Below are 25,155 nucleotides of genomic sequence, written 5' to 3'. Positions count from 1 at the left end.
TGAAAATGTATGGCGAAGTATGAGGATTGGGCAGGTACATTATTCAAAGTAGATGGGTGTGTCTCCTAGGGCTATTAGAAGGTGAGAAACAAGCACAAGTTTCTTTAGTTTCCTTAGTCTAGTTTAAAGCGCAGTAGCTGCCACCAGATGTGACAATTACTACACTATCCAATCGCTACATTTTTCGACTCCTCACTCTTTCTGGTACAGTAAATTTTACAGCTAACTTTTTAGGTTTTTAAAAACCTTTCTACAGCGTTACTGTTTACACACAACGTTTTTACCATGTTATCTACAGTCTGAAACTGTAGTGTTTCAAGAAACTCCTTGCCGAAGTGTAGCTCTAAACAGATTTACCTGCTTTTGTGATAGAAAATACTGGTCTACAATTTTATCATCCGCTGGGAAACTGAACGGGAAGCATGTCTCCTCAAAGCTTGGAATGCATTTTCTTGTGTTTACATTCACTGTTGTGATGCAGGATGGCCTCTAAGTTCAAAAGTGTTTCAACGAAGTTCAAAAGACGGTAGCTCTTGTATAAAAAGTTAAAAAACTCACCTAGTTTATGATATGTATGCACGATCGCACATACTCACTGCTGTACGAGGGGTATATTATCACAATTTTTGAAATAATTGAGTCTACGATAATTTTGTTCTAACAGTTTCAACTTTTTTTTTAGCACCGCTATGATTCTCAGTCGTGCTAGTGGTCATATGCTGCAGGTAATGTATTCTTGTATTCTATTTTTATGATGCAAGATAGCAATACATCTATATTATTGTAAGAGCGCTTGAGCCACATCCTCCTCTGGTTATGAGAACTAGTGCCCCCGATTTTTGTGTATCTGCTTAGCAGCAGCAAATAATGAGCTAAAAACACTTCCTTCGAATGCCACTAGAAACTTGCAGTAACGTCAAATCTCTTAGCTCAGGTCAGTGCCAGCAGGCAGAGTACATAATTCGGAGCGTCTTTATCACTATAGGGAAACAATCATGTTTTGTGCGATCCTGGTTCTGGTCGGTTAATGTGGAAAATTCCTGCCGCTCCTTTCACAGGTTCTCTTTTAAAACTGACTGCGAGGAACAAAGCAGAACGTCACATTTTCATAATTTCTATTATTTTTTAAAACTTTTCTCCCAGGCTAATCGCATCACACATAGCCTTTGAATAATCAAAAGAGTTTAGTTTTTCCATGATTATTCAGAAATAAACAATTCTGTATATAAAATGAACCCACTTCTGCGGCGGAGGACGTGTACAGTGTGGAACTACCTACGGGATGCTATTGCCACTCTAGTGGCAAAATCCAGAGCCATTTATATGCTACTATGATTACAGCAACACATTGTTTCAACACTAGACTTTACGCTTAATTACATACTACACATCACATATTGTACTGGGTAGCTGAAATACAACTACTGGCAGAGGTCCAACATAGGCTGTAAATTTAGTATGGCACCGAAAGTTGGTAGATATTTTATGCGTTATACGGAACCGACTTTGACCAGGAAAAAAAAGGTTCCGATTTTGACCACCAGGTTCAAATCTGGTGCTGTGAATGCAAGAAATGTTTCCACATGTAAAGGATTAGGAACGGAACTTGGGCAGAAAAGGTCAAACATGTGAGAAAGTCATAATGTCGCTTTTATTATTAACTGTTGCTTGCACTCTGTTAACATGCGCACCGGAGCATGGAAACGCCGTGTGGCTAAGGCCTCCCGTCGGGTAGACCGTTCGCCTGGTGCAAGTGTTTCGAGTTGACGCCACTCCGGCGACTTGCGTGTCGATGGGTATGAAAAAACACACAACACCCAGTCATCACGAGGCAGAGAAAATCCCTGGCCCCGCCGGGAATCGAACACGGGACCCCGTGCGCGGGAAGCGAGAACGCTACCGCAAGACCACGAGTTGCGGACAGCACCGGAGAAGTTTACGAGTAGTCGTACAGTGTTAGCTTTGCACCTGGTGGCCAAAATTAAACATTTTTTCAAATGGCTCTTAGCACTATGGGACTTATTCGGAGATCACCAGTCCCCTAGAACGTAGAACTACTTAAACCTAACTAACCTAAGGACATCACACACATCCATGCCCGAGGCACGATTTGAGCCTGCGACCGTAGCTGTCGCGAGGTTCCAGACTGTAGCGCCTAGAGCCGCTTGGCCACTCTAGCCGGGAAACTTTTTTTCAGTCTGAATCTGTTCTGAATCAACGCTTTCTCATATCTACCAAGTTTCGCTGCTATACGATTATTATAACCCACACTGGACCTCTGAGTAACTATAACCACACGGTACTATTTTAAATAGCTTATCACCACAGAAGTAGGTCGTCATACTGTAAACTCTTAATGGTATAATGTCCTATATTTTTAATTTTTAAATTATCCATACACGCTGTATGGTCAGAATATGGGGATTTATTTAAAAATATGGAACTAATGTTGTTAAAAATGATGAATGTATGATAGACTGACGTGTAGCGTATCAACTTCTGATGCAGATGTACTGACTTTCTTAGTTTAACGTGTTTTGTATTTACTAGTCACCAAGCAAACTTTAAACTAGGTATTGGCGTAATGTACAGTTCCTCAAACAAATGTGTATAAGGTTATTGTGGCGCAAGTCCCCACCATACAACAAACTGCCATTTTCTGAGCTTGTTTAAAGCTTTTGCGCCACTGGACTTTCACCATAATAGAATTCCAATGGCCATATTGCAAGGGAGCAGGCAAAGTGTGGAAGTTTGTAATAATTTATGAAGCAACATGAACTAGCTGACTATGTTAGCCTCAAGCGAAAGGGATGCTTTACTTGACAATATCTTCACAGTGGTTAACACTAGAAGAGGAAAGTTATAAGACAGAACCCATTCAGTAGTAGCACCACTTTTAAAAACGCGCCAACTGAAATGACGGAAGGAACGAAGGTACATTTACAGCGGTCGCCTCGATTGCGTCAAAGCTGCTGTAGCGTGGGAGTCTACGTAGAGGGTTCAGCGGCAGTAGCCATTGTCTGCTTGTTTGCGGCGGCGTCAAATTAGCTTCCAACCGCCGGGAGGAGGTTCCCAGAAGACCGAGCAACGCGTCGACTACCGGCATTCGACGCCTTGTTAGCCCCACCGTGACGCAATCACTGTTGTTATGATGACATTCAAGTTCACTTACGATGCACGCAGTTCGCCCTAAAAAAAAAATTCCTCATCGCGAACAGCTGTGCTGGCTAGAAAAATCTAGACTTCAGCTTAAATTGGTCCACTGACTTCAATTAAAAGTCAACATAGCTCACATATTAGGCCTCAATGCTGCCGTCAAGTGGTAAAAATGTCTGGATTTTGCCGACGAGCAACATCGCTCGGATTTTTCAAGTCTGTACGCCACTACGTCCAAGGTCATAATGTAACCTATGTCTTCATACGAACGCACTGAATTCGAACTAAAATCTGTGGAATTCAAATCATTGTTTTCTTCGGCCATAACGACCTATACGACATGAAACAAAGTCCATGATTAACTGATACGTTTAGTCAAAGAAGGAATTTTGAGGCATCCTGAGGATGAATATAGCACAATAGGGCTATAGTTCGAAATTTATTGACCGAAATCTGATTTTTTTGGAAACTGCAATAAGGCAAAATCTGATATTTTAGGTGTAAATTATAACCTCAAAAAATAATTACAACATGCTTTGGAGAGATCCTTAATGTGGTAGACCACTGAAACTAAATATTTTCTCAATATACGCGTAGAAAACATATGAAAAACATCAAATATGGCATGTTAACATCAAAGGTTGCGGCCCCTTCTAATGGCTGATAGGAAAAAGGAAATGGCGTCACGAACTAAAGGTTTTCAACTTTTGTGGCATGTCGTTCTTCTCATAATCGTTAAATTATCTGGTAATTCCAGTGAGTACAGATACAGTACTCGCCACATTCTTTTTGAGACAGATATAGCTCATTTATATGGATTCGGTATCTTTCTCGTAGCAAATGCCGTATTGCAGCACTTTTCTCTCAAAGAACAGTGGCACCATGGTATATCTCCCTTAATGTTCTCTCTATCCTACCCTTGGAAGTTAAAATGTAACCTACTCAATTCACATAACACACTGAAGACCCAAAGAAATTGGTACACCTGTCTAATATCGCATAGTGCACCTTCGAACACTCAGAAGTGCCACAACGCGACACGCCATAGACAATGTGAAGTAGTGCTGGAGGGAAGAGATACCATGAATCCTGCAGGGCTGACCATAAATTCGCAAGAGAACGAGGGGGGTGGAGATCTCTCCTGAACAGCACGTTGCAAGGCATCCAAGATACGCTCAATAATGTTCATATCTGGGGAGTTTGATGGCCAGCGGAGGTGTTTCAACTCAGAAGAATGCTCCTGGAGCCACTCTGTAGCAATTCTGGACGTGTGGAGTGTCGCATTGCCATGCTGGAATTGGCAAAGTCCGCTGGAATGCACAATAGAGATGAATGGCTGCAGGTGATCAGACAGGATGCTTACATACATGTCACCCGTCGTATCAAGGGTCCTATGTAACTCCGACTGCACACCTCCCACGCCATTACAAAGCTTCCACCAGCTTGAACAGTCCCCTGACATTCAAGGTCCATTGATTCGTGAGGTTGTCTCCATACCCGTACACGTCCATCCGCTCGATACAATTTGAAACGAAAGTCGTCCGACCAGGCAACATGTTTCCTGTCAACAGTCCAATGTCGGTGTTGACGGGGCCAGGCGAGGCGTAAAGCTTTGTGCTGTGCAGTCATCAAGGGCTCCGCAAGCCCATATCGGTGATGTTCCGTCGATTTGTTCGCACGCTGACATCATGGCTCAGCTCTTAAATCTGTAGCAATTTGCTGAAGGGCTGCACTTATGTCTAACGATTCTATTCAGTCATCATTGGTCCCCTTTTTGCAGGATCTTTTTCCAGCCGCAGCGATGTCCGAGATCGGATGTTTTATAGAACCCCTGATATTCACAGTACACTCGTGAAATGGTCTTACGGTAAAATCCCCACTTCATCGCTACCTCTGAGATGCTGTGTCTCATTGCTCGTGCGCCGTCTGTAACACCACTTTGATAACCTGCGATTGTAGCAGCAGTAACCGATCTAACAACTGCGCCAGACACTTCTTATATAGGCGCTGCCGACCGCAGCGCCGTATTCTGCCTGTCTACATATCTCTGTATTTGAATACGCATGCCTACAGCAGCTTCTTTGGCGACCTCTGATGACGTTGTCTGTGCCTCTGAACACCTACAACGACTGTCAGACTGCTGCCTACAGGGCAGTATTGGGAAAGGTCTATGACCGTGGGGACATGTACACAGTATGTCGCCAACCCTCCAACCTTTATTGCCAGTAAATTAATTCTGATGATGCCGCTGCTACTTTATTCAACCACCTCATCTGGTCTTTCCACACGCACGTAAATTATGGTAGAATGATGGGTAAGTGTTCGAACCGGGAGAATTTTCCTTTGATATAAAGAAAGCTATTCGACGCACATACGCTCTTAGAACCAATACTCTTTGCAAAATACACTTCACTGAAAACAAAATCACTTCCCAGTGAGGATGGGGACAATACAGACTTTTTGAAGCCGGTATCGACATATTAATGCTGAATAACCAGTATTTTTTCGGCATTTATTTGCTCTAACATTTTTATCAATAACAGGGTAAAAAAGTAAATCAGTTTTCTGTATCAGTGTTACCAGTATTTTTTCCCATAAAACTTCAAGCGCCTTTAATGTTCATTCGCAAAATTCCCAATGTTCTGAAATTGACATTTTACAGAAAACGGGATCAGTGCTATTTTAGTAACAACGCCGGCAGTTACAAACACGCAAACAAACATGTTCGTCCGAATCTAAACATATTATGCATAAAGCTGGCGGATTCAAAATTATTCAATCTTCGACGTATTCCTTTATTTCTGGAAATTATAGCAATTAAAATACCGAAAGTCTTGTTTCAGAAACCGTTTGTTTTGAGCTGTTTTAGCAGTCAGGTTAAACTGGAGATGAACCCGGTATATCAGAAAACCGGTTGTTTCACAGATAATCGCCATCCCTAGGCCCATGTGTCTATAATATTTCACACCCATATGCACACCAAGATCAGTTTAACTATACACGATACTAGATCGTATATTCAATTTTACAACACTAGGAACAGGAACTCTAAATATTCACTGAACTATCTGAACGCAGAAAAAGCTGTGAAATTGCTCAATGGAATGAGGCAGTTTAAATGCAGTAAACTCTAAAATCTTCTACACTGTTGATGAATTTGTATATAATGACTTAAGTGATCTAACCATTACCCAGTCCAATTTTTAGGTTGCCTGTCTAATGGCTTCCAGGGGCAACAATAACTATGTTTTCATTATTTTATACAATTACTGACCGAATTAAAAAATTGAGGTGTTGTCATAATGTAGTCATTACAGCTCTCAATCTTCCGTTATAGATTTAACACAAGACTATTTAAGTTAGACACTTTACAGTATATGCCTTGAGGCACTGTAACTCAAATTATCCAGATTATTTTCATTCAGTATTTTAGAGAGCATTTAGCAACTTCCAATAAGCTAGAAAATTGGAAACTTCTTTGAAACTTTGTCTCGCTGACACCCCATGCAAAATAATGAAAGAGGACAGTACATCGCTTATTACATTTTCGCTAGTCGTGCAGTAAAGAACTAAGGCATTAAGCATGTCCTTTCAACTTATTAATTCTTCCCTACTATTCGCAACACATTTGCAGACAGTGTCTACTCATACCATTGAATGTACGTGCAAAATTGTATCATTGTGTGACAATCCAGGAGATGACGTCATGAATACTGAGATGAGCGAAAAACTGGCTTTTCTTGAAACTGTTTTTGTTATATGATTCTTGAAAGAATTGCGGGTGCGGTAACAGGTTTAATCGTAGACAGCTATTGTGTGTAACAATTGCGCACAGTACAACCCTGGGTGCTCGCAGGAATTTTGCCTAGAAGGATAAAATTTTAGCATTATGATTATTTTTTACATTTTAAATTATTCGGTGAATTTGGAATCGTGTTCTTCTCCAAGAACTACACAGTATTTTATCACAAACAAGTTACCTCCATTTAATATTTTTAAAATAAACTACTTTGTTTAAACAGTTGCTGTACCCAACAGTAAATATGAAGCTTATCTTTTATATTATTAATATGATTAGGGAAGTCACATTTTTATTGAATTATCTGAAGTTACCTGCGATATACAAATAGTTATAAAACAAACCTAGCAAGTATTCATAGAAAAAATTTCATATTCTCATAACACCAGTTTGAAACCAAACGATAAAAATCCTAAGTAGAGAAACATCTCTGAACGACTGAGAAAATGCTGTTGGTTAACGAAAGATGGTCTTCGAACTAGAGAATTGGGAAAAAAATATTTAGCCATCTTATTTCATTTGATGACATATTTATTGCATTATTTTCAAGCTTTCTTTTTTCTGAAAAGAATTGCGGACTAATGGCAGGCATGTAGTAGACTGGTGCCACGTGTATGTTGTGTGGGGATCCGTGCATCAGTTTGTTAAAAAGTTTACAGTGACCGCTGAAGTCACAGTATGTCACGTCATGGTCGGCAATGTTAAATATGCATTTGAGTAGAGTCATTGACAGTCATTGCTAGACAGCGAGAACTCTCTCAGTAATATAAATCTTTTACTCAAATTCCATGAGGGAGCAGGTGTCTCTCTCGCCGCCACCTAACCCCCGCCCCCCCCAACCACCCCCGCGGTTACCTACGACTAAATTTATCGCATCTACCATTATTTTACTGAGGTCTAAGTATACAACTGCACATTGGGCAATACAATTTATTTCAATAGGGACAATACATTTACGTAATTGTGGATGGTGCCTTGTGCAGATTTTAAACTTAATAAGTAAATATGTGGGTAGGATCTATCTACTGAGCACCCAGAGAAAGAGGACCGAAGAAGAGTAACGGGTTTCTTTACAGGTCCACGTAAGAAGCGCAAGGGCTTCAGGAAGATAATGGTCCAAATCCAGTTTCAGACGTTAGAAGAGGCGCTGAACCTCGCGGTGTGGTTTTACTCTTAAAATTCCTAGGCTAGTCACCTGAAATGTTACTTCCTCCTACGTAAAATATGGTAAAGGTAAAATTCGAGTTCGTCCGGACGCTTACCACCGTTCTCCCCCCCCCCATACTCATCGAAATCTGCATTTATTAATGACGACTTATTATCAAACAGTTGAGACAACGTCCGACTGTTTCCGAACCCCACACACTCTCGAGTCTATCCAATGTGCCAAGAAAAGCTGTCTAGCTGGGAGAAGTACGATGGGAGTTTTTTTTAATGTAACTCTAAACGTTAAAGGTATTGAAGCTCTCTTCGCATAGCAATGTTAAAGGCATGAACTGGGTTTAATACCGGTTTTTAGCTTTTATTTCAGATACATCGGAAATCTGAAGACCTAAATACAGACAGTTGTTTGATCTGAAGTAAAATACAGCCAGTGGATGCTAATTCATAAGTAATACTTGCTTCATTGTTGTGTTAGGATCCAGCCTGTATCCAATATTCTTCTGAAGAACAAAGTGCAGGATTTTTTACAATTGCTATATGCTTCATTTTTTATATATCTACCGTCTTTATCAGATTGTGTGCGCCACTACCATTTGCAGTCAGTATTCTCATTTGACACGAGCTTCTCATACTTACAGGAGTATCTTATGCAACAAACAAATTAATAACGGCCACATGAACATTGTTTTATTTTGCTTCACCATGATTTATTGTCTCATGCAGGTATAAATCACGTTCCAGGTTTCAGCCATCATTTTAGTTACTGTGGGGATAAAACAGCACAATCTGAGTCTACTTCTGCCGGTGGCTAAGAGACCGTAATGCAGCTAACAGCTGCATGAATTTTCTTTAAGAACGGTTTTATGATCAGCTCTTAAACGCACATTTCATCCATTCTTAGATAAGTACGAAAAACGTCCATCGCATTATGCAACAGAGATTGAGTAATTTTCCTTCTTTGCGTTAACCGCTTCTTTTCCAATAGCTTCCTCTGCCTTTTCAGCCTTGTACCTCTAAAACGGCCAAAGGAAACCTCTATTTTCTTTCTGTGTAAAACCAAAGAGGATCTCGTAATACAGTCTCAATGACGTCAAGACATAACAGGGCAGCGCTGCAATCGCAGAGTGTAGTCGGTTGGGACGTGAGTAGGTTGCCACAAAATTGGATGATCCACCAGTCGGACGATAAATCTGTTCGTATGCAGTGGCCTATAGTATAGGCGAGAGCGATATGAAGTAATGCTTTTTCGTTGGTATTAAGCAGAATTTTCCCAACCCTGACTTCAGTATCTTAAGAAGGGCAAATTACAGATAGTTTAATCAAAATATTGGCATTCAAATACGTACATAGCACATGTTAATGAAACATTTCGGTATCAAAGTCATCTACCTAAAATACTGACTTGCTATTTAATAACTGTAATATACAATAAGCTGTCTCGTCACTGTCCAATTTCGATGTTAGACGTAGACATATCCTCAAACTCTACCGTTACATTAACAGCAATTTCAGAAATTTTATCTCTTCTGATAAGTTTCCGCGGACGCGCATGGCAACAGCAAAAGCTCAGTTGCATCTTTATGTACCGGACTCTTAGGCTGCCTACTGCTTTTCACCACAAAAATAGTTCGTCAAATGGAAGACTACACGTGGGCGCGCGTGGTTTTAGTGCTGCATAATGCATCACAAGATACAGTATTCGGTCTGGAAAGATCGGAAGGACTAAATCGGGGTCATAGTGAAGGAATCTTGACGACAGTTTCTTCCCGCAAATGCGAGATAGCGCACTTCGTGATCTTTACGCTAAATGCTTGGGCGAGCAGACAAAGCTCCCATGCAAGCACATGAGGTCTGTTTACCTTGCCGTCGCGTGTCGTGACACGCGAGGTATTACGTTCGTGGACACTCGGGCTACCAAGATCTTTCATTCAGTTAGTTATGAAACTAAAATCTCAAAGCATTTTGTTTATATGAAAATGCTTTCTTTATATTTATTGAAATTGACTAACTGTTGCTTAACTTATCCTGGAACATCATGAGGCTCCGTCTCTACAACTGCCTTCAAATAAAAACTACCAACGGAAACGACTAATTTGTTTAATAAGAACACGACCACGCTCTAAATATACGGTTTTAATCAGGCATCACATTTCGTGTGCAAACATTTTTGTGTTTGCGTAGACTTTCTCGGCGTACTAATACATTGTGTGGGTGTGCGTAGTATTAAGTGTTTTACTGGCAGTTTATAGTGTCAAACAAGATCTGTAACGTCATGACGAATCACCTTCATGACCACCACTTCAGCGTTACAAGCCCGTTGTTAGGTTTTTCTTATTCCAGATGTGTCTCGATTAACATTTTCGTACTAGAGCAAACAAATCCAAAAACTCTAGATTTATTGTGATGTCTACTGAAAGTATGAGAGTACAATCTGAAGGTGCAAGATTTTTGATGAATAGAGTAATAGCAGACATTGAATGATAGGTTTTATTATCTGTATGTGTATTGCAGCTTTTGTCAAAACGTGTACTGTTAAGACTTATCAAACTACACAAATGTATACAATATGCTTACAATATTTGCAAATTATTTGTAATTGACCGCAATATGTAGGCTAAATATTACGAAATTAGGAGAAACTGCCTTGTCTTGTTTCAAGCATAAATTCTAATATTTAATGGGACAAAACAGAGCCAGTGACCACTTTTAAAACCAGTTTTTTTATCACACTTAGATCAAAATAGCTTTGCGACTGACGTCTCAGTGAGTCGTGTGGTATGGACCAGAGCTCACTGTGGTGTCTGTATTATAGGTACATGCACGAGAGTGGCTGGTTACACGCTAACACCACCGGTCTCTTTTTTCCCCTACTCCCTGCCTATGCAATCTGTCCTTTCATTGGAGCTCTAAAAACGCAGTATAGAATTTTACTCATGGTTCAAAACTTTCGACGCTGCAACAGGGAAGAAAACCACTTACAGCTGAACACAACGAAAACACTTCAATCTTATGACTATCACGCTTATGGCTATAGTAAAAATTCTCTAGCGTCTTACTGGTCGCGTATCATGTGAAAACCACACTGCATTTCAAATACAGGAAAAGTAGTATTTTTTAAAATGACATGCCGATTTTAATAAAATTCAGTTCGACTAGCAAGCAGTGAATGACTTTTACACTCTTCAAGTCTACACGAAGTTTATCCTCGGTGAGATGACTAAGACTTATTGAACAACAACCCATATTTTTCTGTTTTGTCTCAAAAGACAATGCTGCCGCTAACTTTTCCGTCAAAGGAAGTTAATAACACTCTAAACAGAGAAACAAGATTCGTAAACAAAAATGTATGCTGCAGTGCGGTCTGCCGTGACTAGTAGCGGGTTCCATATTTCAAAATTATTTTCATAAACCCATCCGCTAGATTAAGACCCAATGCGCTCTTCCTGTACACTCTTCATGGGCTCTAATCATTTTATGTCTTCTACACAGGAGTTAGCAAGACTCCTTTAAACGAGTTAACGAAAAAAATATTTCAGAGATTGTAATTTAAGAACGAAATTAGAACGAAGCGCCGATAAAATAGTTTCAGGCCTGTTGCTCGAAGTTGACAAGTTATAAAATTGGAATGCGAGTGAAAGAAAACTATTTGCCAGCGCCACTTTCCTTGTACTAACAAGGCCAGTTCGTCAAGGTAGGTTTTTCGCCAGGCCTTCATGGAAAACATTTCCTTTGATCTGAGGACTTCACGTTAAGATACTTAAGTGTCAAAACAGTTGCATTTAGCCGATATAAACAGACAAAGGTTAAAAAAAACGATGGACTAAATTAATACGCTTTATCTATTGGTGCAGAAATAGAAGTAGGTAGTTAATACTGTTAAAAATCCTCGTATAAAAACAATTTAACTTAACACTCTTTAAGCAGCTCGATATCAAAACTTTAAATTAATGTTAGGTGTATATGCTATGTGTCATAAGCTCGTGTCATTTCCTATAAATGTCTAATGGAAATTGAACCAAATTAAATTCAGTGGAAACATTATCCAAGACGTATAAAAGCGGAACACGATTCTTCGAAAATGATCTGCTCCACGTGTTAATGAGTAGCTAAAACGAATACGATACAGCTGGCGTTCGACTGAGACCTGTCGATTTGGTTGTGGTAACTGTCTGATCTGTATCTTAGTCCGAAGTCTATGTTACATTGAAAGGTGATGAAACAAACCAATGTTGACGCCAATTAAAGAATGTGGTAACAGATTGACCTGTAGCGTAGCCTAATGTTTATGATCACGCCACATTTTATTGGTCGATTTTAGCCAGACGCCAATCGTATCGTACTCCTTTTAGTTGCGACTGGATCAGATTTAGTGTTGTGGTAGCACTGATGCGTCCTGATGCGAGATGGGAACTCGTTTTAACACAATACACAGGAACTGTAATTACGATCAATACGACCTAAAGAAACCACAGGAAATACGTGCGTGTTTCACAGTATATAAAAACAGCCGTAGCGATTTGCAATCACTTGGTGCTCTGTTTTACATAAAAAAAGCAACAACCAATAACACGGCACCGCGCTATTCAAATATCACTTTCGCGGTAACAATTTCTCATTGAACGAGCATTATTTAATATATCTTTTGTTCTGTTCAGAAAAGAAATCATAACACTTTATTTACTACGAGTGTAAAGCGCAAAAGCTTAGGAAGGAAAGCAAGGAAAAGTAGGCTTCTTGACTTACCAGTAAAACGCTATTTTGTCGCCAAGTCCATTCCGTACGTTTCTATCAAGCAAATTGTAGCTTATGTTTGTCGTTGCACCTTCCATCCATTTTATAGAAATTGGTCCTTTGGTGATGTCAAAATTGTATGAGTGAAACTTTGAAGTCACAGGAGTTTCCCAATGGAATTGTTTAGCCATATCGCCCCAAAACTCCTCAGGCTCGTCAATAGAACGTCTGTACATGTCCTGATATTGCTTCATGGATCCTATGTAGGACCGCCGCGACAGAGCGGGGTCCGGATGGTACACGGCCTCGCTATCACTCATTTCGGCAACCTAGCCAGACCTCGCTCACACCACACTGCAACGGCCACTGTGAACGAATGCGGCGCGCTGACCTGCCTTATATCGCAGCACGAGCGCTCCTGCGCGTGGTTGTCACGGTCGCCGCTAGGTACCGCCTGCGTTTCACATAGCGAGCTGCCTGCCGCGCGGGTTCCCCTTCCACTTTGTTTCCTTACTTTCCTTGTTGTGCTGCAGCAAGGCGCTTGTTTCCTCTACAAAACTGTGTGCGTGTTCCCTCCTACCTAGAAAAAAAAAAGACAGACGCCAGACAAATGCATAGCAGTAACGAACGTGAGCAATTGAAATGTGATATACATTACAATGATATTCCAGTTTCTGTAAAGAACAAGTATTTACTATAATTGTGTTAATTTTTCAGCAAGAAGAGCATTAAATATTTCAGTTCTAGCAACCATAATGACAATTAAATGCCTGTAGATACTTTCGGGTGCAAAAAACGATGAGTTAACTCCTTTTCACACATAATCAACGAAAAAATAAAATGTCACACGTCATGGTACTTATTAAATTGAAGACCACACCACACGGCCTCAAAACAAGTTACAAATATAATTAGAGGCAGAAAAGTAAGGTTCCAAGTTAGAAACTGTCTGAAAAGTACAAATTAAATGAGGCAGTCCACCACAGTGCATCGTAAGTAACGCCAGAGCGGTATCTGGTTATCCCGAATAGGAGTAGAGCGATGGTTTATGGTGATAATTCTGAGGAGTGGGGGTGAAATTTATGAGCTCCATGGGAGATGTATGTAATACCTGCAAGAAAATGCTCTCAGGCCTTCAAGGATCAGGCAAAATCGGTCAGGGAAATCCGAATGCGAGCAACAAATAACCAACCTCAAGGAAGCATCGCCCTTGGACCGGAATACGGAGGTAAAAGGTGAATGTGCGCTAGACCCCTACGCCAGATTTACACATGCAACTAAAGTGACGCCAAAACTCATGTTTTCTATAGTGGCGCTATGAGCTACCGTTCACACGGGACGCCACAAATCCGACGTACCGCTATTTGCACCGTTTTCAATATGGCGTCAACGGAAATCGTGGGCGAATATTAATGTTATAGTGCACGTTATGGCATTAGAGCTGTGACAAAAATTAAATAACAAGGAAAACAAAATGAAAACGTTGAATCCCAAAATATAGATCACGCACGAATAAAATAGGGACTACAAAAACATTTATGAAAGAAATAACAAATGGTTCAAAGGGCTCTGAGCACTATGGGACTTAACATCTGTGGTCATCAGTCCCCTAGACTTTAGAACTACTTAAACCTAACTAACCTAAGGACATCACACACATCCATGCCCAAGGCAGGGTACGAACCTGCGACCGTAGCGAAAGAAATAACAAGAAGTGCTGTCTGCTATGGCAAACCAACCAACAGCTGGCATGTAAATAAGATTTCAGAATTTTGTTGCATTCGTTGATGTAGGCGTTTCTAATGCGGTACCTACCTCTAATATTTGTTACACAGCAGCCACATCACGCTCAGAGGTTATTTCCCGCATTCAATCCACCATTTATACAGCGCTCAATCTCTGAAACTACGAGGCTATACTACTCGCTGTTTGGCTTATGAAACGTTCTAAGTTTATTTATTTATTCATCCAAAAATCTTTCCGGATTGTCGGATACGCCATTCATTTGCAAATATTTTGTACACACACACACACACACACACACACACACACACACACACACACACACATATGGTTGCTCCACAAAATTGAACAGTAATATGAAGTTGTGTTTCCAGAAACCGCGAAAGTCTCCCTGCAGACCACTCTATCGACACTTTTTACAGTTGTTGTTGTTGTGGTCTTCAGTCCTGAGACTGGTTTGATGCAGCTCTCCATGTTACTCTATCCTGTGCAAGCTTCTTCATCTCCCAGTACCTACTGCAGCCTACATCCTTCTGAATCTACTTAGTCTATTCATCTCTTGGTCTCCCTCTACGATTTTTACCCTCCACACTGCCCTCCAGTACTAAATTGGTGATCCCTTGATGCCTCAGAACATGTCCTATCAACCTATCCCTTCTTCCAGTTACGTTGTGCCACAATGTTCTCTTCTCCCCAATTCTATTCAATATCTCCTCATTAGTTATGTGATCTACCCATCTAATCTTCAGCATTCTTCTGTAGCACCACATTTCGAAAGCTTCTATTCTCTTCTTGTCTAAACTATTTGTCGTCCATGTTTCACTTCCATACATGGCTACACTCCATACAAATACTTTCCGAAACGACTTCCTGACAGTTAAATCTATACTCGATGTTAACAAATTTCTCTTCTTCAGAAACGCTTTCCTTCCCATTGCCAGTCTACATTTTATATCCTCTCTACAGTTATTTTGCTCCCCAAATAGCAAAACTCCTTTACTACTTTAAGTGTCTCATTTCCTAAGAAAATGAAAACACAGCCGCAATTATTGCACTATACCTAAGACAGAATGCCACTGTTACGAAATACAGCCACCAGGGAGCATACAAATGAAGGTATTCAGTGGTGTGTGTGTGGGGGGGGGGGGAGGGGGGGGGGGATTCGAGTGGTGTCATACAGTACAACATGAACTTCTTTTTGCACGATGAGAGTTGTGTCTCTTAAGTGACACCACTAAAAACTGGTGTTCACACATGCAGTTGTGGTGCCACTATCTGTGATGACACTTTAGTTGCACATGTGAGCCCACTTGAGGGTAGTCTTAATGGTGCAGTGTTGGATTAGTCATCGTGTTATTGCAGGGGGTATTCCGTTTCCTTCCCCCAGCATTAGAACCTGACGTACACCGTTTACTAAGGAGGATTAAGTACAGTCGTATGACATTATTGTGCTGACTGTAACATGTGTATGTATGTATGTAGTGTGGTGTCATTTTTGTGCTGAGTGGTGATGAGAGAAGGAAGAGGGTGAAATCCAGTGCTGCCACGTAGCCTGCTCCTCTCAAGCGTCACCATCGGATGCACGCATCACCATCAACAGTGTCACGTGGCCTCACTTCGTGAGACCCTGCAGAGAGATTCGGAACAGAACACTGGCGCGAAGTCTGGTGATCAGGAACTTTACGCCACTACACCCCTTCCTGCTTGTTGTGAAGGTAAAGGGAACACTGCCAACAGCACTTGGCGTATCCAGTCGGGTATCCATCGCGACGAAGCCCGACACTGCTTAAACTTCAGTGGTCTGGTGTGTTCAATGAGCCAAGGCCGTTGGAATTATAGAGGTCATAAGGCAAAGTTGATGTTCATCTTATATCCTCCTCTCAAGACACTGTCCATTCCGTTCAACTGCTCTTCCAAGTCCTTTGCTGTCCCTGACAGAATTACAATGTCATCGGCGAACCTCACCGTTTTTATTTCTTCTCCATGGACTATAATACCTACTCCGAACTTTTCTTTCGTTTCCTTTACTGCTTGCTCAATATACGGATTGAATAACATCGGGGACAGGCTACAACCCCTTCTCACTCCCTTCCCAACTGCTGCTTCCCTTTCATGCCCCTCGACTATTATAACTGCCATCTGGTTTCTGTACAAATTGTAAATAGCCTTTCAATCCCTGTATTTTACCCCTACAACCTTTAGAATTTGAAAGGGAGTATTCCAGTCAACATTGTCAAAAGCTTTTCCTTAATCTATTTTCTAAGATAAGTCGTAGGGTCAGTATTGCGTCACGTGCTCCAACATTTCTGCGGAATCCAAACTGATCTTCGCCGAGGTCGGCTTCTATAAATGTTTCCATTCGTCTGTAAAGAATTTGCGTTAGTATTTTGCAGCTGTGACTTATTAAACTTATAGTTCGGTAATTTTCACATCTGTCAATACCTGTTTTCTTTGGGATTGGAATTATTATATTCCAGTATAGATTTAAGTGTCAGGAAGTCGTTTCTGAAAGTATTTGTATGGAGTGTAGCCGTGTATGGAAGTGAAACATGGACGATAAATAGTTTGGACAAGAAGAGAATAGAAGCTTTCGAAATGTGGTGCTACAGAAGAATGCTGAAGATAAGATGGATAGATCACGTAACTAATGAGGAGGTATTGAATAGAATTGGGTAGGAGTTTGTGGCACAACTTGACAGAAAGAAGTGACCGGTTGGTAGGACATTTCTGAGACATCAAGGGATCACAAATTTAGCATTGGGGGGCAGCGTGGAGTGTAAAAATCGTAGAGGGAGATGAATACACTAAGGAGATTCAGAAGGATGTAGGTTGCAGTAAGTAGTGGGAGATGAAGAAGCTTGCACAGGATAAAGTAGCATGGAGAGCTGCATCAAACCAGTCTCAGGACTGAAGACAACAACAACAAGGCAAAGTTACTCACTGACACAAATGGAATTTCATTCTTATATTTAAGAGGCAATGAGAGAAGTAAGAGGCTTTTTCGATGTGGGAATTGTTTGTCATGGATAGAAAATCATCCCATATGATTTCCAGATGGCATAGCAGTAGTCGCCGAACATGAACAGTAATTGAGTTATGTTTATAATGGATCTGTGCTCATTAATGACGCATTTAAAGAAAAAGAAATCTAAGGTAATGACTGCAGCAGATGGCCATGCTAAAGGGCTAAACGGTAAAGTTGGACAACAGATTCTTGGAGAATACTGAATGTCATTCACATGAACCAAAAACGGAAGAAAGCCCAATTTCAGATTAGGAACCTCACTTTTAGTCTTAAGCACTACAAACTGTTGTCGGTAACTCAAGGAGGAACTGATGAGATCATAGCAGTGACCCTTATGACGGTGTTCGATAGTTTATCAACAGGATAGTGACTTTCACACAGTCAAAAGCTTTCTCGAGGCTAAGATATAAATCTGCAAGATGTAGATCATTTTTGCTCCATTCTGATTTTCAAACATTAGAGTGTGTTCTTTGAGATCATTTATAATTCTGTTGTAGACGACTTTTTCAACTACATCTTTAAAAAAAGGGAATTATCTGAATGGGACGGAAATCGGTGGTTCGAATGAACATGTGCAGGCGAACAGTTGTTACTATTTCAGAAAAATAGGATGACTTATTCAAGAGAAAGAGCTTCACAAATTGAGCAAGTCGGTTCACCCCTGTCCCTTATGCAAGGTTAGGCATTAATTGGTAATGTTATTGGATGTCTTCCTCAGGGACACCGTGCCAAATACAGACCAATTGGCCCGCTAGACCATCAAAACTACGAGCTCCAGAGGTGGGCCATTGCGTTATTGGCTTCCTCAGTTTGTGAAGCTTTTTCTCTTTATTATATCATTCAATTTTTCTGAAATCAATTGCTTGTCTGCACGTCACACCTATCGGTTTTCGTGCCATTCGGATAATTTATACGTGGTGTGTCGCATTTTGTCTCACGAGGAAGCCCTTGAGTGCGAATTCGCATAATGCCAATAATGTTCACGACATTCGGTGATGATCATTGGATTGTGAGGCGCTCAACAGCGCAGTTATCAGCGCCTCACAAATTCACAACCTTTGCTCATCCCAATCTCGCCACTTTCATGAAAGATGATGAAATGATGAGGACAACACAAACACCCAGTCATCTCAAGGGAGTTGAAAATCCCTGACCTCGCCGGGGATCGGACCCGGGACCCTGTGCTCGGGAAGCAAGAATGCGACCGCGTGACCACGAGCTGCGGACGCGACGGTGGACGTCGCACATATTATCTACCATCCAACCACGATATTGGCTGTTAATGACGACGGAGATGGGAAAGGAAATGTCCAGTGGTGAGCAAAGCATGAGGCTATGGAGCTTTGTTGAACTGGTTAGCCAACGAGTAACTCATAACAGTGCTCCGGTGCTAGCGGAGCTGACACAAAGCAGAGCAATGCCAAAGACAAACAAGGCAAACGTTGTATCATACATACAGCAACAGTTGACGAAAGGAACACAAGGAATTCCTCAGAAGTAATAGACGGCAAATCATCGAGTAAAACTGAAGTGATATCAGGTGTTCCCCAGGGAAGAGTCCTGGGACCTCTGCTGTTCCTGATCTATTTAAATGACCTGGGTGACAATCTGAGCTGTTCTCTTAGGTTGTTCGCAGATGATGCTGTAATTTACCGTCTAGTAAGGTCATCCGAAGACCAGTATCAGTTGCAAAGCGATTTAGAAAAGATTGGTGTATGGTGTGGCAGGTGGCAGTTGACGCTAAATAACGAAAAGTGTGAGGTGATACACATGAGTTCCAAAAGAAATCCGTTCGAATTCGATTACTCGATAAATAGTACAATTCTCAAGGCTGTCAATTCAACTAAGTACGTGGTTGTTAAAATTACGAACAACTTCAGTTGGAAAGATCACATAGATAATATTCTGGGGAAGGCGAGCCAAAGGTTGCGTTTCATTGGCAGGACACATAGAAGATGCAACAAGTCCACTAAAGAGACAGCTTACACTACACTCGTTCGTCCTTTATTAGAATATTGCTGCGCGCTGTGGGATTGACGGAGGACATCGAAAGGTTGCAAAAAATGGCAGCTCGTTTTGTATTATCACGTAATAGAGGAGAGAGTGTGGCAGATATGATACGCGAATTTGGATGGAAGTCATTGCAGAAAAGACGTTTTTCGTCGCAGCGAGATCTTTTTTACGAAATTTCAGTCACCAACTTTCTCTTCCGAATGCGAAAATATTTTGTTGCGCCCAACCTACATAGGTAGGAATGATCATCAAAATAAAGTACGAGAAATCAGAGCTCCAACAGAAAGGTTTAGGTGTTCGTTTTTCCCGCGCGCTGTTAGGGAGTGGAATGGTAGAGAGATAGTATGATTGTGGTTCGATGAACCCTCTGAGAAGCACTTAAATGTGAATTGCAGAGTAGTCATGTAGATGTAGATGTAGAGTGATGAAAAGTGGCAGATGAAATGTTAGCGTTTCTGCAGTTGAGCCAGTGGAATGTCTGGTGTCGAGTTCATCATCCTTGTCAGACACCATAAATCCCGTCTTCAGTGAAACGCAGTAAAGGACAATCGTTGAAGAAGCGGGTACGAAATATTAATTAGGACCTAGTTCATCCGTGGTAAAAAAAAGCAGATTTCGAAGAAAATCGCAGCAATATCTGCGTGTAGTACATAAGACAAACGACGGAAATTCGAGGGAGAACTCGGTGCACTTGTTGCAAGAACTGGTATTTGCGCGGTTCACGGATGCTTATCGACAGGGTACGCATAATAGTGACCTACTACGTTATGCATATCAAACTGCGCGCTTCATAGATTACAATGATTTCAAGGAAAGCAGTGACTGTTTGCATAACTTCAAAGAGTGCTACAGAATTGAAAGAAGTAGGATATTCAAATTTCAAACAAAGCGTCAACTTGGCGATGGACAGGAAACTGAGGAATTGTCCAGAAATTTGTGATAAACAAACTTATCTCAAAGTTCAGTGAGCAATTTTTATTTTTCAACTCCGATTAATTGGGATTTGAAGAGGAAATGCATTTGAGTGAACCCTGGAAATAAGAGGCCGACTGTTCATCTGGTTCGTAAATTGGCTGGAGAGGCTCTTTCTCGTACGCATAATCTTACAAAGCTATTAGGGAATATTTAGTCAGAGCAAGTAAGAGTGCAAAAGTGGGCGTAAGAGAACTACAACTATATGAGGACTGATTTTGGCCAATAGATGGTCAAAATAACTTGCTTTTCCTTGGTTCCTGGTGAGTATAAACGTCTTACTCCTTTTCAGCAAACTATCCCCCCTGAAGAGTGTGTGACATTGCAATTCATACCACCTGGAACCACAGGACAAATTCAGCCTCTGGATGTCTGTTTTTTTTTCGTATCTAAAAAACATATTAATGCACTACCTGCAACTACGCCTTAAAGACTAGCCGGTTTGACGATAAGCTCCACAAAACACATCCAGTAGCATGCCATCATATTCCACCAGTTATCACCCCCTTGCACCAGCATGATTCTATATGCATTCTTTAAGAGTAGATACTTATCTGAACGTCCTGCGCCGTTTGTAATTCCCAAGGAGTTCGCCTTCGATCTTGATAGTCCGAACATATATAATCACTCTGGCGCGCCAGTTTTCTTTCGATGTTCATGGTGCAAGTCAACGGTTTGTTTTCAATATTTCTTTAATGTCTTCGATGTCAGTTTTATTTAGTATAAAACATACATCCCATAAAAGCTTGATCTCTACACCAGCATTGAGACTGGTCTCCAATTTTTAATTTTATATTTGTCACAATATTTATAGATCGGTATTACCTGGACTGCTTTTAATGTGTCTAGGAAGGTACTTGATTTTATTGTATTATTTAGTGCTAGAGGCAAACGTAAAGAGACTTACTGTCGTCAAGCTTTTAGTGCTTTAATATTGTGGCCATCATGCCGTGCAAAACTGGAAGATTTAAATTATGTTCATTATTTCTTTGCAGTAAATGCAAAAACGTTGTACCACATAAAACAGAAATTCCCATGTTATGTACATATAGGGCGATTCCGTGATGATGTTACAAACTTCCAGCGATGATTAAAAAGGATGAATGTATCAGTTTGAGGTAAGGGACTCTGGTCAGGAAACAACAGAGTTGAAAATTATAAGCGAAAATTGTTCTGGTACTTCTGACAGTGGACCTTTCTATTGCGAACTCTTTGCTTTCCGTGTTTTGGAAGGAGATAGAACGGACTAAAACAAGAAAAAAGTAAAACAAGAAGAAGGTTTCATCAACAGTCTACAAATCGGCACAAAAAGTCTTGGGCATGGCGATTAAATATTGCCAGACAATGTGTTGAATGTTGTGCCGGATACACTTTAAGTCGATTGTGGGCAATCGCGGCAACCATCTCTTCCACAGCCCCTTCACACCCAATTCTTAGTGCAGGATAGTACGCAGTCGCTCAGTCGATATGTCTACAGTCTCAGCAACCTCACGAATTTTTACCCTGCGGTCTTGCATTATAATATCGGGGATTTTGTCAATGGATTTTTTTTTTCTGGTGATCTCAGTTAGGCAACCGGAGCGCGCTTCATTCCAAAAGCAAAAGGTCTTCAATGATGGCTCAGAGTCCGTGTAAACTTGATCCAGTCCTGTTTCTGATTTGTGCGGTGGTACAACTCTTCAAACGAAAATGTTTAATAATAGTACTAAACACGGTTTCCTCCATTTTCAGTCGCAGTCGGCACACTGACTAGTTGACATGCCTGTCAACAGTGCGCTGTACACTACTGAAATTCTTTATACAATCCTTGGAATAATCGAGCTTATCAACCATGAAGGCGCAACGAATATGTACCATTCTTTCGAGGAAATTTACCAGACCTGTGAAACCGTCCTCGTATGTCTAGATGACATAATAACAAACATTTCCCAACTTGCCTTCTGTGCATCTGTTCAAAAGTTCTCCATCTCTGACAGCCATGCATTACGGCTTCGTTTGTAGTCCTATGAGGGTCTCTTTGTCATTAGAAAGGAACAATGTATAAGCAAAAGACTCAGCAGACTGAAATGCACGTTCTCACACACACCATTGTTATTAACAATAAAAACGAAAGTGTCCGGATAAATAGTAACATCATCAAAGCAAAAGGAAAATGCCACTATGTAATGCTGAATCATAGAGAAAATCTCAAGCTGGAAAGTGCCTTCAAAATTTATCACGAGTACAATGAAGATTTATTAACGTAGACGAGGAACAACTATTTTGCAAGCAAGATTCAGGCTTGACAAAATGTTACTATTGGTGTCTGGACACTAATAAACAGTTGTAGAACATGGAGATACAAATCCTGTATGGAATTTATTATCAACCACAATGGGATTTATATAAAAGACCAACATGAAATTGTAGACATATTCAATGAATACTTTTCTTCGGTAGGGAAAGCCACCAGTGACAAACATAAAAACCCACCGAATGAGTTTAAGGGCAATCTGAGCAAAGCACATACAAGTGTATGGCCTCTCAGATTGCAAAGAAATAATGAACATAATTAAAATCCTCAAGTTCTGCGATTTAAGTTGCTTATATATTCTTGTGTAAGAAACATGGAGCGAAAATTGGCAACAATGGATTCTGTCCTAAATTTAAGATGGCTGAACCAATTACAAAGCAAGGCTGCCATGTCGTCGCAATAAACATGTATTAAATATCTCTGCTTTATATCATAGAAAGAAATACGGACATTGTGTACCCATCTATCGATAGTAAACGTAACTGCTTCAATTAATTTTTAAGTTATAGAGAAATTGTTATGTGCTGAATTAGAGCGCGATTGGGACATGGTTTGTCGCAGCACACGTGCTCAAATTAAGAGGTGGAGACTTCCACTTGCACGTGCATCATCAGGAAATAGCTGATCTTGAGCATTTACTTCTCGTATGTTCTAAATTCTTAGAGCAATGCAAGGAGCTATATGCCATAGTGCCCACTCGCTCCTAGCCCCTTAAACATTGTTGGTGCTGACATCTGTAATACACCAAGAGTTATTCTCTCAACTTTCAACTGGGTTTATGGTCTTTGTGTTTTACCGTTTAGCCATCACAAAATGACAATTTTAATACGTCGGAAATAATCATTATTTTTCAGTTGGAAAATCTCTCGAGTAGATATTTACATCTGCATAATAAATACATAAGTTTGATTAGTGACAGAAGTTTGCTCCTTAGTTCGTCGTCCAGATCTCTACTCAACAGTTATAAGAAGTTGTACAAATTTAGACGGACGCTGGGAATATTCTGGAGGCACGACCCATAATTCCGACTGACGTAGTTTTACAGATCATTTCATAATACAAGGGTTAGAGTAATTTTTCACTTTCAGGGATCAGTGTCGTTTCTTTAGTAGGGATGGAGCTAACACAATACCATTTAACACATTTTATTGATAACAGGATCATTATGCTATCTGAAACCGTCATTTGTCACTTTCCTTATTACATTATACTGGATATATTTTCTATCCACAATTTCAAAGTCAGCCGGCTGTCTTCCTTCATAATTTGTAGACACATATATCATTTAAACATTTAGAGTAAACAAACGAAGTTTAGAAAATAGATTGATGGATCAATGCGTATTCTTACGATGAATAAAGAGCAAAAAGTAAATGACCTTGCTTGCTGTCACACGGGGGTAGTTATCATTAATGTTACTTACTGTAAGGATACTGGAGCAGTTTACATTAGCTGCTTTTTGATTTCGCTACGTAGTGCACTATAATCATACCACTGGAATTTCTCGTTCAGTCTGGATTCCATGAACATGATTTTTATATGTTAGTGTTTGAATGTAGAGACAGCGCGGTGTGTTTCTGCAAGGACTCCTTACAGTAATACATATGATGTAATATTATTATCAATCTGTTTGGATCTCACTATTTTTTGTTACCGTTGCCTACTTGTACTTAAACGCAGAAATGAAGTTGTACATGGCACTGTAAGTAATATAATAAAAATATAATAAACATCTTAAATATATAAGCTCGTTCCCAGGTACTTACAAGAGTTGCACACTATGTGTAAGCACATAGCGCACACGAAATAGTGTCATTTACTTTTCACTTCGTTAACAATTTTGCTGATGAGATACCAATATACGTAATCCACAACAGTGTGTTACCTTACCGAGTATAAGTGACGCTTCAATCTTTTTGTAGTGCAAAAAATGACACTTAGCTCTTCAATGTTACATTGAATCAATCACTGTTGCTCTCGCGGAATACTGAGAATTTAGTACATTAGTGATCAAAGATATGTGTATAGTCGGTACGTGTACTTGCCTTGTTGTAAAGCCTCTGGCATTAGAAATGCTACTTTTAGCAGATTAAGTTTGCTCAAAAGACGATGAAGGCAGTATGTGACGCGTACTAACAAATCAAAAATAATATTTTTAGGTTTTTGTGGCGTAGAATTAGATACGCGTTGAGTGTAGTGTTATCAGCTCTAAATGAAACTTTCAGCGATTAACACTAGTTGTCCGATTATTCCACAGAC

The 25,155-nt window shown here is 40.4% G+C and overlaps 1 protein-coding gene across 4 annotated transcripts in view; it reads right to left on the bottom strand.

Annotated features, from left to right (window-relative positions):
- The window catches only part of LOC126365769 (acetyl-coenzyme A synthetase), a 60,709-nt gene extending 35,760 nt beyond the window's left edge, over nucleotides 1–24,949 (bottom strand). Inside the window, exons 1-2 of one of the 4 annotated variants that reach the window (XM_050008291.1) lie at nucleotides 24,787–24,949; nucleotides 12,863–13,430 (exon numbers count right to left, since the gene is read on the bottom strand). In XM_050008291.1, the coding sequence (XP_049864248.1) occupies nucleotides 12,863–13,170 (308 nt within the window). In that variant the 5' untranslated portion in view covers nucleotides 13,171–13,430; nucleotides 24,787–24,949. Of the gene's footprint in view, nucleotides 1–12,862; nucleotides 13,431–24,662 lie in introns of those variants that run through there. The other 3 variants (XM_050008289.1, XM_050008290.1, XM_050008288.1) reach the window with 3 other exon arrangements.
- Nucleotides 24,950–25,155: the final 206 nt, after the last annotated feature.

Source organism: Schistocerca gregaria, chromosome 4 (assembly GCF_023897955.1).
Source record: "Schistocerca gregaria isolate iqSchGreg1 chromosome 4, iqSchGreg1.2, whole genome shotgun sequence".
NCBI classification, from domain to species: Eukaryota; Metazoa; Arthropoda; class Insecta; order Orthoptera; family Acrididae; genus Schistocerca; species Schistocerca gregaria.
Note: the sequence above shows the minus strand (reverse complement) of the source record. Positions and strands in the feature narration are given on the sequence as shown.